At 37.9% G+C, this 15184-nt stretch overlaps 1 protein-coding gene across 1 annotated transcript in view; it reads left to right on the top strand.

The window, feature by feature from the left end:
* TTN (titin) overlaps positions 1-15184 on the top strand; it is a 311267-nt gene that overhangs the window by 445 nt on the left and 295638 nt on the right. Inside the window, exons 2-10 of the mRNA XM_075117654.1 lie at positions 2227-2330; positions 6336-6539; positions 7476-7763; positions 9306-9394; positions 9486-9730; positions 11989-12289; positions 12524-12667; positions 13161-13277; positions 14886-15023. Coding sequence (XP_074973755.1) covers positions 2240-2330; positions 6336-6539; positions 7476-7763; positions 9306-9394; positions 9486-9730; positions 11989-12289; positions 12524-12667; positions 13161-13277; positions 14886-15023 — 1617 coding nt within the window. The 5' untranslated portion in view covers positions 2227-2239. The remainder of the gene's footprint in view (positions 1-2226; positions 2331-6335; positions 6540-7475; positions 7764-9305; positions 9395-9485; positions 9731-11988; positions 12290-12523; positions 12668-13160; positions 13278-14885; positions 15024-15184) is intronic.

Below are 15184 nucleotides of genomic sequence, written 5' to 3'. Positions count from 1 at the left end.
AATTAGGCTTTGAAATGTATATGGAAATGTCAGTTAACTTACAAACTTTTTTATGTATGCTGGGAGTGTTCAAGGTTATATTACTCACAGATAAACCAAGAAGCTCCAAGAATAGCTCTGATAAAATGCATATGGTATCAGCTAAGCACCAATGACTTTTTAAGGGAATCAACTGCAAAGGTATCAATTACACAGCAGCTCTGGAACACTTGTCTGCTGTCAGTCATAGCTGGGGAAGTTATTTTTGGAGCCTGATATTTCAGATGCATACCTTTTAATCATAATTATACAAAAGCCTTATAAGCTCAAAATCTTAATCATTGCAATTTGCCTATCCAATGAGAGATTTAAACTTTCAATGAATTCATCATCAATTATACTTAATTAAATAATACCCAACATATTCTGGAGTTTGGAAATAATCTGTATAGTTTTTATACTGTTTATTTAAAATACTAAATTATTTCTCTTTCAAATGACTGTCAAATCATTAATCCACAATTGAAGTAGATATGAGAAGAATAAGTATACATTAAAGTAATTTGTACTGTCTTGCTTTTGCACATTTTTGGAAATTGGTGTCATCAGGAGATTAAATGTCAGTTATACCTAATTTGTTTAAACTATTTCACAAATTGAAAAATTTCAGAAACAAAAAAATCACCCCATACACCAAGTTACAAAAAGTGTCAGTACAACTCATGAAGACAATACACATAGTGCCTTTCATGTAAAGTTTCACACAACCCAATAGAGCATCAGATGCTGCCCTTTCACCTTGAATAGTACATTACTGCACATTTAGTCACACTGTGTAGGATTTTCAAAGGAGCCTACAGGAGTTAGGTGCCCTTATGTCATTGAAAGTGAATGGGAGTCAGGCTCCAAACAAGTCTGGGCTCCTTTGAAGAGCCAGGCACTGATTTCAATGGGTCTGCTCCTCAGCGTAAGATATTTTTCAACCCACTTAAGGATGGCAGGAGCTGGCCCATAGTTAGATTTGAATAAAGGTTTATTTTTTTATATATTTATAATTATGTCTGGTACTGTGGCAATATCAGATGCAGAATCAAAAGTAAATGCACAACTCGGAGTATACAGGAATGTATCACTACAAAGTCGAGACACCGAAAAAAAGATTATCAAGATATCTCTTATCTGGTAAATCATGATGATAACATTATATTCACATGGTGGTTTTTTAATCAAGGAAATTATAACTTCAGTTTAAAACAGTGTGACCTTATTATTAAGGAGATGGGTGTGTAAGCATTAGAAATATTCAAACTTAATTCATTTAAATTCAACATACAATTAAAATAAGCCCTTTTAAAATAAAGTACAAAATATCTCTAATATGTATTCTTTTCCATGGCTTTCAGTGTGTTTCTTTTATGCAAAGAATTATTATGCATAGGAAGAGAGGACACACTTTTTTTTCCTTCAGATTTCACACCTTCCTGCAGTTGTTCAAGTCATCCATGTCAGTGGCTACCTTATACCCTAACTCATGTTTCAAAGGTAGCTGTTTCTCAGTATTCCAGATTGCACTGAGCTACTGTCTGAGAAATAGTTGAATTTTGTCTGCATCTTTAATGCCAATATGCTTCTGCATAAGATTATTCACTTCTTACAGTATACCTTAAAAAAGGGAAGCCTCCCAGCCGTCCTTTAATTATTAAAGGCCAACTAGATTGCAGACAACCACATTCCTTTTAAGCTGCTATTTAAAGCCTAATTCTGTTCCCAGTGAATCTAATGATGTTTTACAGAACACTTTCAATTCATCCCAGAACACTTTGGACCTGTATGAATAAGGATTATTTTCCCTTTATGACAGATGGGGCGATGGAAGCAAAGAGGCTAAGTGACCTACACAAGGTCAGACAATGAGTCGGGGCAGAATCAACAGTAGGACCCAGTCTCCTGGTGCCATGCTTAATCCACTAGAACACAGCTCACTCCAATGAAGTCAATAGGAGTTGTATTATTGTCTTCAGTGGGAGCAGGAGCAGGCCCTACAAGTGAAATTATTATATTCCAACAATTCCAATATTAAAGCATAGTCAGGCCAATATGGTTTAAGGCTGAGAAGGATAAATCATTCCATACCATGTACAAAAAAAAAAAGTGGCAGTACAGTAAGAAAGGAGAGGAAATATGTACAGTAAGAACTTTAAAGAGCTTGGCATTTGACATCCAATTATGTTTTCCTCTTTCTTTCAGAGTGCCTGTAAAGATGACGACAAAAGCACCAACGTTTACGCAGCCGTTACAAAGTGTTGTGGCACTGGAGGGTAGTGCCGCAACCTTTGAGGCTCACATTAGTGGTAAGACTTATTTCTTTCTGACTACCTTCATTTCTTGGTCCTGAATTATTTATGTTGTGGAAATGTAAGGCAAACATACAATTGCTGGTTTCAGAGTAACAGCCGTGTTAGTCTGTATTCGCAAAAAGAAAAGGAGTACTTGTGGCACCTTAGAGACTAACCAATTTATTTGAGCATGAGCTTTCGTGAGCTACAGCTCACTTCATCGCATGCATCCGATGAAGTGAGCTGTAGCTCACGAAAGCTCATGCTCAAATAAATTGGTTAGTCTCTAAGGTGCCACAAATACAATTGCTGGTGCTTTAGATAATCCTGTAATGTGATGGAGTGAAGATTGTCAGTACATGAATATATCCAAATCTGACAGCCCTGAAAAGGTCAAGTAATATAATGCCATTTCTTCAATGGATTAGCCTACTTCAGAAAGTGTTATCGGATTCCAGCAGATATACTGTGCAGAATTATGATGGATCAAAGGACAGGCCCAATTGTGCTACCACCTAAGTCTGTGGTCAAATTCTCATTGACTTCAATAGGAGCAGACTTGGGCCCCAGTTTACAAATCAAAGGAAGAAATAGGGATAAAAGTGCAAACTGAGCTAGTGAGAGATCTAGGGATGTATGCACAGAGTCTGTGACGACATGACAGAGTGAGGGCCAAGCAGCAGAAGGTTCATTGCTGATCCAAAGCAAAAGGGGACCATTTTTTTTGTGCTGGGCACACTGGCTCATTTTCTGTTGACTTACGCCCCATTCAACCCCCTTGACTCTATGATTTTGGTGGAGTCATATGGGTTGTAAGCACCGAATTTGGGTTTCTGTGCCCACTCAGAATGATAGGAACGTCTGTTTAGAGGTAGTGTAAGATTGTCCAAACATAACTAAGATCATGGGGCAACTTAAAGAAGCACCTTCATTTTTAAATGAAGTGCCATATTATCAAATCTTAACATATGACAAAAATAGTGAATGAGTCAGCATGAACACAGAGAATGTACAAAGCCCAACTCAAACCCTATTAGTCAATAAAAAAAAGTGTCAGAGCAACCAATGCCTTGTTCCAGGAGTAGCTTTAACACATTCTCAGTACTAAGGAGAAGTGGCACAGAATGACATGGTTAAGGGAGTGTATTAGGGTGTTGGTGTTAGCAGTGTGACTACCACATACTATAAAACAAAGCATACATGAACTGAAGTTGTACAATTACCCCCTGGCAGATATGTTGTCTGTCCAGCACCGTAGCCACCTTTGACATTTGCTGTGGCTGATGATCATTGCCCTGGTCCAAAGTGTGGCTGCCAATCATACTTTTGCACCCAGACCTATACCAACATTTTGGACCCTTTGATTAACATAGGATGATATGAACACCTCCATACGCCCATTTACATCTGTGGATTATTTTGTACCCACTTTTCAGGGTTTGATCCACTACTCCAGTGTTAGCCATCCCAGCCTTCTGTAACAGGGCGGAATTTTTGTTTGATGTAGGTTTCATATGAAGTTATATAGATATGCTGAGGAAAATCATCCTTGTAATAAATCCATTAACCATAAAAGTAAAATAGATAAATGTATCATTAAAACCAGTTATGATGCTGAAGTTCTTGATGAATGGATGATTTCAGCTATTTTCTTTTCATTTATAATAGCCTGTAATATTTGTGAGTGCGACTTAATTTAATACTGATAAGAGACACATCAGTTTTATAACTGCATGTACCATTCTTTTATTTTAGGCCCAAACCTTATGTGAACCAATATTTTCTTAGCTCTTATTCATGTTGTGGGATACTGGAACATCCCTCCCTCCCCAAAGCCACTCATCAGGTCTGACAGTTCTGGCAGTGATTCAGTATTCTGTTTTTCTAACGTACAACAAATTGTGAAGATTTTATTTCCTGGAATCTGACCTTCTCAATCACGGACAGTGTAACTTTATTTTTGTCACCGGATAGTGGTCTCTTTTATCAATCATTGTGCATATTAAATTCAATCCTTGTCTTTACCTTTGAATAAAGCCATTTTATATACAAGTCAAATATTATATATAATTCTAGATTGAATAAGAAGAGCACAATTAATCTGAGAGCACTAAAAGTGTGCTTAATAAACACTACAGGATGCAGCCTATAACACTAGAGTAAATAAACTAAATTATACATGTGAACCATACTGTGAATTGCTTGTGTGTGTGTGTGTCTGTTTCCACAGTATTATCTGGATTTTGCATTCATTAATAAAGATTTAGCTTGCACTCCTGTTAGTTTATTTGGGTTATTCCCTTCCAAATACTGAGCAACAGCAAGCCTGCATTTACAGGCTTCACTCTTGGTATGCTCTATGCTTGTGAAACTCAGACCCAAAGCGTCTCAAACTGGTCCCTTGAAAACTGAGCAACCCCCTAATCCTTGGTATTTGCTTAGCTACATCTATGAAACTATAAGCACCTAAATGTGGTGTTTCTATTTTTGGTTTGAAAAGTCTCTCTCTTTCCCAGACTGGTCACATACTTTTATATATAATGTCTGAATTATTTGATTTTTATATATAAATATAAAACAAAATAACTCCAGCTTATTTTTTTGGCCACGAAAAATAGCAAAATCTGCAACTTTTTGAAACAAGTCTAGAGTGATTGCATTCTCCCTCACAGCCTGTATTCTCATACCATCATATTCTTGGCCTCATATAGAGTTCAAATAAGTAACTGGGTTCTTTAGGGAGTCTTTGAAAGTGTTAGGGGGCAGAATTCTGCAGCCTTAGGGCCTTTGGCGCACACAAAGGTAGAGACTTTTGAGACTGTAGTAGCAGCTGTAGGGCAACTCTACTAGTGCAGCCTCAGGGCTGCCTCCTGAGGCTATAAAGGGCCTTTTCGCAATGGAACTGGTCCACTTCTGCAGTTGGGCATTATTGGAAGAGGTCATACATAACTTCACAACCTTGCCATGAATAGAACCCAACATTATGGGGCTTCTGCATGGCTGTTCATAAAAGGGATTCGGGGAAATGGAGGGGTGGATGGAGAGACATGGGTGAGGATGGAGATCCACCACTTAACAGATAGTTGGGTCCCTCCATCTTAGAAAAGGGGTCTCCTGGGACCAAAAAGAATCCTCTCTGCTGGAATAGGCCCCACAGAGCCACTTGTCTCCTGCTCTGTGACATGGGTAGTAGGATTCTTCTCCCTTCACAAGGATTCCTCTTGGCCGTCTGAGTACTGGAAGAGGATTTTCCCTGTCATGTTTAAATTACCATTTGAAGTTGGAGGCCAATTATGACTATACATGGAGTCTATACTGAAAGTGGGAGTTTTTGCCTGAGGGATTGGCTCCTAAGAACATAATATATTTGAACAGTAAAATATCTGATCCAATGTGGCTGCTCTCTGCTAATTTATACGAATCCCTCATTCATTCACTTCTATGAGGCTTTGCCATCATCCTCTCCAGAAAGATATAAAGATAACTCTTGATTTTACTTTTTGCTACAATCACTTTCAGTGGTAGCTTATTTAATAAATTCATTATTAGCGGAAATACTGTAATTCAGGCTGCATTTTCAATTTACTTCTTGTTGCCTAATGCTTGGATTATATAATTTCATTACAAGGAAACTGTACTTTATTTTTTTTATACTAGTGAATGAATCAAAGGCTGACCACCATGAATTTCTCAATCTTTCATATAATTCTTAAATGAGACTAACGTCAACTCCCTTAACAGGGCTTTCAAATGGCACAGGACACTGTTTGAGGAATTTCTTAATCTAGCAGCCTGTGAATTACACTAAAACCCTATGTATTGTCAAGACATCTGCATCAGGGAAATACCTTGAATGTTGTGATTTTATGCTACTGGTGTAATTGCAGACCTGTGCACACGCCGCAATTCCATCAGATGGTTGAAAACTGCCATACGTATTTTTTAATTAGCAGAAGTATTTTGGGGCTCCTGGTCTATAGTGATGCTGAAATTGCTTTCTTTATCTACCGCTTTCTGTAGGTTCCCCAGTTCCTGAGGTGAGCTGGTTTCGGGATGGCCAGGTTATCTCCGCTGCAACTCTGCCCGGCGTGCAGATCTCATTTAGCGATGGCCGCGCTAAACTCGTGATCCCCGCCGTGACAGCAGACAACAGTGGAAGATACAGCATACAAGCCACCAATAGATCTGGGCAAGCAACTAGTACTGTTGAGCTACTTGTCACAGGTACAGTATTGTTAAGGAGGGACAGCAAACTATTGGCACTTCCCCTTGTCACCAGAGGTGAGGGAGCTAAAATAAAAATTATACATATATACTTGGATAAGTATGAAACTTGGATAAAAATAACACAAAAATATGAGATGGAAACACCATACAAGATAGCAACAACAAATTAAATTCCTGACTAGTAAAGCGAGCTAGATTTTTTTCCCCAAAAAAACTCCAATATATACTTAGATTCCTTATAGATGTAGATAGGATTCTTCATCGCTTCATGGTGAATTTTCAAGTATTACTATTACAACAGTCTTCAGCAGTATAAACCAGACTGTACAAACACTTACGAGTATAGTCCTTCCAGATGCCTGTCCTAACACTACAAGCCTTTATTCAAGAGTAATCTTTACTCACACAAGTAGCACCACCAACTTCAATGGAATTAGTCATGTAAGTAAAGATTATTCCTGTGAATAAGGGTTTGAAGGATAGGGTTCTTATTAACTTCAGTAGCACTGTACTCACATGAATATAGAATGGATCTGGCCCTTTCTTACCAATATAGGCCCTGACTCTGCGAACTCTTATGCACATGTTCAACTTTGTTCATGTGAGTAGTCCCATTGACAGCAATGGAAATACTCACATGAAGTTAAGTATGTGTGTAAGCATTTGCTGGATCAGGGCTTTACTCATGTGGGTAAAGTTAACAACATGTATATGTGTTTGCAGGAAGGAGGCCTTAATTTATTTTAATGTTAGACAAGGTGGCCCTCTTCTAAATCAATAGCAACTGGGAGATAAATAAGGAGATCGTAGTTTATTTATAAAGGGTATTTGTAAAGAATTTAAAGGCTGTGAATGCTTCTAGAATTGGAAATATTTAGGACTTATGAAGTTGTCTTTACTGATTGAACTTTAATTTTTCTAATTAAATTGTAGCTGAAACAGCACCACCAAACTTTACACAACGTCTACAGAGCATAACTATAAGGCAAGGAAAGCAAGTTCGACTTGATGTTAGAGTGACTGGAATCCCTACACCTGTGGTGAAGTTCTATCGGGATGGAGCAGAAATTCAAAGCTCCCTCGATTTTCAAATTTCACAAGAAGGAGACCTCTACAGTTTAATAATTGCAGAAGCTTATCCTGAAGACTCCGGAACCTATTCAGTAAATGCCACAAATAGCGTGGGACGAGCTACTTCAACAGCCGAATTGCTGGTTCAAGGTAATGGAGTTGAGGTTGTAAGCCATGAAAATAAGAACATGTACATTCTTGTTGTGGTATAAAGGGCACTGCTGCAATTAATGTTGATCAGCAATTTCATTAATAACCCATTTCTCAAGCGTTTGTAAACTGGTTGTAAAAATGCGTTCCAAGCTGAAACATGTCATAAAAGGCTCCAGGCTGGTAACAAAAAGTACATTTTCAACATAAAACAATTCCCTCAGTTGGACTTCTTTGAATTATCTAAGTACAGTATAGGCATCACAAAAGGGTAATTTTTTTTGTTTTTGTTTGTTTGGTTTTGTTTTGTTTTTTTGTGAGAGGTTGTTTTGTTTTGCTCTTGCAGAATTATTAAAAAATTAAATTTTAAAACCAAGGCCTTTTATCTACTGCTGTTGGGCCACATTCTGCAGTTCTTAAGTGAGCAAAACTCTTATTGACTGTAGTAGGAACAGGACTGTTTTTAATTTGCTAAATGATTATTTGTCATTGCAAAATCAGATTAAGGCACAATTTGATTTTTGCAGTAAGATGGGTATATGCTAATACTGCAAGAACAACATTAACGTGGCCCCATTTCTGTGCCCCATCAGAACTTTCTCTCACTAGAGGAATTTGTGAGACACACACAGCAAACGAATGGCAGAATGTTCATGTTGACATTCACAAATCAGTGCTCACTAACTTCAGGCCTCTGTTCTCACAACGCATCTGCAGAGTGTGAACTCCAAGAATATGGGAGTAGCCCAGAATGAGGCACAGCAGAATTGCCCTTTTTGATCAGCTTATTCCTCACATACACATATGTAGAGGAGTCTGGACTTCATTTACTGTATATTTTTAAATTGAAAACTACCCAGACATTAAAGTTTAAAATTCAAATAATAAATAAAGACAATAAAGGGCTTTTACTATTCCTGCTACAACAACATTATATACTTAGGGCCCTGACCAGACTAAAATATATGAGCCCTTCTAGTCTGTGCAAGCCATACATGGCTGAAGTAAGGTCACAGACTTTAATCATGGGGAAAGGATTAATAGAAGTTTGGTCATCTGTATAAGGCTGTAATTGGCATTATGCAGCCATTTCTTGGAAGCAATACCCCCTCACAAGAGAGGGTAGACTCCTTGTTGAGAGTGCAGATGAGAATGAGCCCAGTAGCTATGAAGGCAGTTTCGGGTTGAATGGAGCCCTTTCAATCATACTCATAATGCCATTATAGCCAAGACAACCTTTCTTGGCTCACCAGATTGGAATGATTCTGAAGCAGGCATTCAAAGTCTTGTATAATTAATATGCTTTTAAATTTTTTGGCCTAATTACATAGTTACACAAAAAGGCTAATCTTATATCAACTGGTTCCACAATTATTTGCCTATAGATACTGCAAGAAAAACAGATGGCTGATTAATTCTTTCTCTGGTGTTTACACATGCTGATATACAATTGGCATTGCATGTTTAGTTCCTTCTAAAAAGCTATTATTGTTTTTTACCACATATAATTCTCCTGACTATTCATTTTATACCTTCTAATAGGCGAGGAAGAAGTAGTACCCGCTAAAAAGACAAAGACGATTGTTTCGACTGCTCAGATTTCGCAAACAAGACAAGCCAGAATTGAAAAGGTACATTTTTTCAAAGCTAATGGTGTTAAAAACTTTAGATATTGATTCTTGGCATTGCAGTGTCTCACCATTGTTCTTTCTTTCATTATAGAAAATAGAAGCCCACTTTGATGCCAGATCACTTACAACTATTGAAATGTCCATAGAGAGTGCCACAGGACAACAGCTCCCACACAAGGCACCTCCAAGAATGCCTCCTAAACCTACATCAAAATCACCAACTCCACCAATAAGTGCAGCAAAAGTACAAATGGCACGACAGCAGTCACCATCTCCCATTAGACAGTCACTGTCACCTGTGAGACATGTTAGAGCACCAACACCATCACCAGTCAGGTAAATCATATTAACTATCAAGGAAATATTGAATTTTGAGTCATTCCCACCAGTAAAATGAGAAAATGAAATGGTGATGATGTGAACTGAAAGCCCAACATAGAATGGAAGAACATGGACTTGTTCTGACTGTTGGTTGTGTATAGTTGTCAAAGTTCAGGAGGAGGTTTTTGGCAGCCGTCTGCAAATGCTCCATCCTCTGAGATAGGTTTAGGAAATTGTTAGAAAATGTGTAGGGTCAGATTCTGCACTGTGTTCTGCCACACAAAGCTGGAGTAACACTTTTTTTGCTCCAGCTATACGTGATTAATTTCAATCAGAATCTGGCCTTTGGTAATTACTGTATGGGAAAAGAAAAGAGCATTTGGTGAGTTGCATGCAGAATGGAAGGATCAATAGAAAAATGACTGCATATATCTGTGGACATGGGTATATTTGGACATGTGGGTAATGATTCCAGAGTTAAGGCTGTGGAGGCAAGAAAAATGAGCATGGTTATGGGGAAATGAGGGTTTAGCTCTGATATGTGTAGGGCCTCAGGAGGGAAAGGGAGTGATTTGAAGTGCAGGGTCCACAGCTGTGGTGTGGCAGAGCTAAATTCATTTGCACTGAGGCACTGATGAAGAGTTATTAGGCTCTTCTGGCTCTGCTGCCTCTGCTCCCGACTGCACCAAGCACTGGGCCAGAAAAGCGAAATGTCTCTGAGCTGAATGAGGCCCCATTTAAACCTTTGTGGCAGCTCTGCTTTGTGGTGAATTTCATCACAGTGAAAACAGCTATTGCTGTATATTCAAGAAGGAGCAATGGATTGGTAGTAATGTAATAATTTACAAGGATAATTAATCTATGAGCACTTGTGTAAATGCAAGGATAATACAATAGTGCCATCTAGAGGGCATAATGCGCTAAAAATGTTATCCTCTAGGTAGACCTGCGTGAAATACATTATTGACTCAAAAATAACATTTACATCTAAATTAGATGTGAAAATAAATGTAAAAAATAAAAGTATATTGCTGGTGACCACCACTAATGCTGCAATGGTTCAGAATGTGGCAATGTTAAAACATTTGCATGGTGCTAGAAATTTGATATACCAGAACTTGGGGGAAAAAGATGTATTTAGTCGTGGTGTTGTAGCAACTTGGAAAGTGCTTTAAAACTACATATTAATACTCTCAATTAATTTTTAAAATGTCAGTCTTTCTAAAAGTTCTGTTTATCACTGTAACAGCAGACACCAATTAATGCTACTGTAATTGGTAAAAGGAAATTAGGCCCCAATCCTGAAATGAACGGATCAAAGGCAGACTTCTGTGCCCCCACATGACACTGCACTGAATTCAGTGGGGCTCATTGCAGAATTGGGGCCTAATTTAATACATAATGACCCTGATCCAATAGTCCTTTCTCAAAACTCCCATTATCTGAGTAAAGAATATAGTCTCTGACCCAATGTGAACTTACCATTGCTGGTACTTTTATATTAAATGTACATTCTTGAGTGAAATACATTGTGGTGTTCTCTTTAATGTCTTCATTGTAAAGCTAATTAAGTCATTAAAAATCCTTCAATAATTTAAGGATCGGACAAACCTACAAGAGGAGGAAAGCTCCTCAAGTCCTTTCCTTCTTGCAGTGTCAAGCACATTGATGGCGTTCAGTAAATAAATAATAAAACAATGAGATCTCCTTTCCTATTTATTATTTACATTGTGATAGCATCCAAAAGACCCAGTCAGGATCAGGGCCCCACTGTATTGGGAGCTGTACAAACACATAGAAAGACTGTTTGAGGAGCATAATTTCAAATGAGAGAACAAGTGAGTGTAACAAACAATAGGAAGGAAGGAAGAGAATAGAGGAATGGTAAGCAGATCACACAATCTAACCATTTACACAATTTTAAGGTAACAAATCAACTAGAACTTTTGCTTTCCTTTTCTAAATAAATAAATCCAGTGTTCCCAACTGCCATGCTGCCTATCGCTATTAGTAGGTTGGTTTCTTGTAGCCCTGGAGTTTATAAGTAAAGTTTGGTCAAAAAAATTCAAAATTTTCCAACTGGGGGGAGAGGGACAAGAAAGGGGATAGTTGGTTTGTTTTGGTTTTTGTTGGTTTTTCATTTAGCTCAGTGTCCAGGTATTGATCGTACCGTAAACAGGAAATGAATGTCAATCCTGTGTGAAGTTACTTGTGTGGTTATTTTATTAGGTGATGCTAAATTTAATACCAGTAATATTATGTTTATTCATTAGGTCAGTATCTCCTGCTGGAAGACTCTCCACTTCACCTATTAGGCCTGTGAAATCTCCAGTGCTGATCCGTAAAGCACAGGCAACGGTAGCCACTGCTGCTGAGGTTGTTCCTCCTTGGAAACTGGAAGGTTATGTCTCTGCAGCCGAGGCACGGATGCAGGAAACTAGAGTAACTACAAGCGGTACCCAGATAAGGACAGAAGAAAGATGGGAAGGAAGATATGGTGTCCAAGACCAGGTGACCATCAGTGGTGCTGCTGCTGGTGTTGCTGTTGCTGGTATAGCTGCTGGTGCTAAAGAGGTAAAGAGTCTTTAAATTTGGAAAGAACATTGCTTATGCTGAGAGAGCCGCTAAATGTAATTTGAGAGTTTGCATGTAAACACTTGCTTACAACAGCTATTTAGGGAGTTCCCCTGGAAATGTTTAAATTGACCTTTGACAGCAATATTCTGTGCATGTATTTGTCATATGCTTATTCTGTGTATGCACCCTATAAAACAATATCTTCTAATGTGACTAATTTTGGTCCTACAGGATGCTGATAAAACAGCAGCTGTTGCTACTGTAGTGGCTGCAGTTGACCTGGCTAGAGTGAGAGAACCAGTTCCAAGCCCTGTAGAGCAGATTTCTAAAAGGACAGCAATGACCGCGGTACACATTCAACCTGTTCAGGAGCAGGTAGAAGTAAAACACAGCTTTTATATAATTTCCTCCTTACCCCCTGATCCTACATGCAAACAAAGCATGTATTTCATAGTGCAAAATTAACAAGATACTAAGTGCTTCATATAAGCATGCGTTATTGGTGCAGAAGCATCTGGACTGTAAGGGACTGCTCGTGGTCATCTCATCAATCACCTCACATCATGACTGAATTGACTTAATTATTCTTACACCATTCCTGAGGAATGGGTATCATGTCTTGTTTTTATTAACTCCAGTGAAAGTGATCCCATAATGTCCCTTGGCAGCTTATTCCATTACCTATTGTTGTTCTTATACTGACAAAAAATTTCCTAATATTTAACTTGAATGTTCCCAGCTGAGCTTAAAATAACTATTCCCCAGCATTTTCCCCTTAATTTATACTACTTTCTTTTGATAACTGATCTTTACTATGTGTTGAGATGTATTTTAAGGTTGTTGTTTTTTCCCCTCCTATAAAAATCAGATAAGAAAGGAAGCTATGGTAGTAGTTACTACTGATAAATCCAAAGAACAGGCAATAATATCAAGAACTAGAGAAGGAATTGCTACCAAACAAGAAGTACACATCGCTCATGAGAAGGTGAATACAGTTGTTACGGATGTAATATTCACAGTTGAACTCTACTTTAAAGACAAACTATGTATATATTTTTCTTTCCTTTTCTTTTTGTAACTTATGAACTGAAAAGCCCAGCAATACAAAGTGTCACTATATAACTCACTTGCTCACCAGGGTTTTCAATACTAGCATTTTCATAATTCTCTCTTGATGACTGACCGTTTTGCATAAGATACTTAGATACTACTGTGGCTAGTAGTCTATGAATATTATAGATAGATTAAAGTGAAATTTTTGAAAAAATGACTTCCAGGAAAAATGCCATTGTTTTCCTACCATTTGTTGTATAGCTAGATAATAGCCCAAACGTGTTTGTTTAAAAAAAACAAACAAACAAACAAAAAACCACCCACACGCCTCTTCTTGGATTTTCCATTTTTCTGTGGCTGTTTCTGAGCTTATTCCATACACGTGGCATTTTCCTGTTAACAAATAGGAGGCAAGATACATTAAGAAGAACATTCTGCACTGAAAACAATGTGAAACAAAATAGTGGTGACTGAATTTCAGATAACTTTCAGCATATGTTTTGTTTTTAATTTTCAGATACATTTATTTTAACTTAAGCCCTGATTCTTCAGGCAAATACGCATATGCTTAACCTTACTCATAAGTAGATCTATTACAGTCAGTGGGGTTATTCAAATGAGCAAAGTTAACCAAATGTGCAAGTGTTTGCGGGATCAGGGCCTGTTGGTATTTCTTCATTCTATTTCTGGATGGTCCCCAGGAGTTTCATACCAAGTTAGAGTAATTTATGCCTCCCTCCCGTAGAAATGGTACATTTCTGCAGTCCACCACCCTTTACAGCTTATCCAGACCAAACTACTCCTCCAGAAAGTAGATCAGTCAAGTGCTGAGGTCAGGTTTCAAATTGAGAGGGTAAAAAGGAATCTAGTTGTGAGGGTAGGTGGGTCTAAATCCAAGTTAAGGTTGAGTCTAATCCTGACGATGGAATCTAGAGTGAAATATCAAGGTTCAAGGTGAGAAATAGTCTGGGCAAGGGGAGGAGTAATTTAACTTTACCATACTGAGGGATGGAAATCAGAAAACTGCCATTACACGGGGAGGAGCATGTTCTGTATTTTCATCTGAACCTCCTGGATAGAGTGAAATTTACCAAAAAATATGCATTCAAAATCATGGCTTTTCCCCCATTGATAGTAATGCAGATAAATTTCTTCCTGTTCCAGTATCTGTTACATACTGCCTTTTAGTAGGAAAATGACAGAGTCTATGGAGTAAGTTATTTTATTTTTCTTCTCACTGTATATTTCATAAAAGAAGTTCAGATGCTGCTGTTGCCAGTCTAATCAATTTTTAAAATCTATATAAAACACTGGAGTTTTCCTAAGAGTAGGCATCATGAAACAATGATATTCACCTGTATACAGTGACTGCAGGGTACAAACAGAATGACTCACAATTACTTCCTTCTACAAAGACCTCCAGTGAAATTTAACCTCCTTTCCCTCCACTAGACCAGCCTCTTCTCCAATGTTATATAAAAGTCATGTAATTTGTATTTGAGATTATATGTAATTGAGACTTTTTTACTGTAAAAATCAGATAAGAAAGGAACCAGAGAAAGCTCCTATACCCAAGGTAATAATTGCTGCTGATAAAGCCAAAGAACAAGAAAAAGTATCAAGAGCTAGAGAAGAAATTTCTACAAAACGAGAGCAAATTCACATCACTCATGAAAAGGTGAATACAGCTGTTATAGATGTAGCTCACCGATACACCCTTTTTCATTAACAATCTCTATCAAATGCTCCTTATGTACTTTGCCTTTGGTTTTTTATGAGCTGCAGGCTCCAACAATAGAAACATTTATAAAGTAACTGTTCCATAAAGAGGCCCGGTGT

Source organism: Caretta caretta, chromosome 11 (assembly GCF_965140235.1).
Source record: "Caretta caretta isolate rCarCar2 chromosome 11, rCarCar1.hap1, whole genome shotgun sequence".
In the NCBI taxonomy this organism is placed as follows: Eukaryota; Metazoa; Chordata; order Testudines; family Cheloniidae; genus Caretta; species Caretta caretta.
Note: the sequence above shows the minus strand (reverse complement) of the source record. Positions and strands in the feature narration are given on the sequence as shown.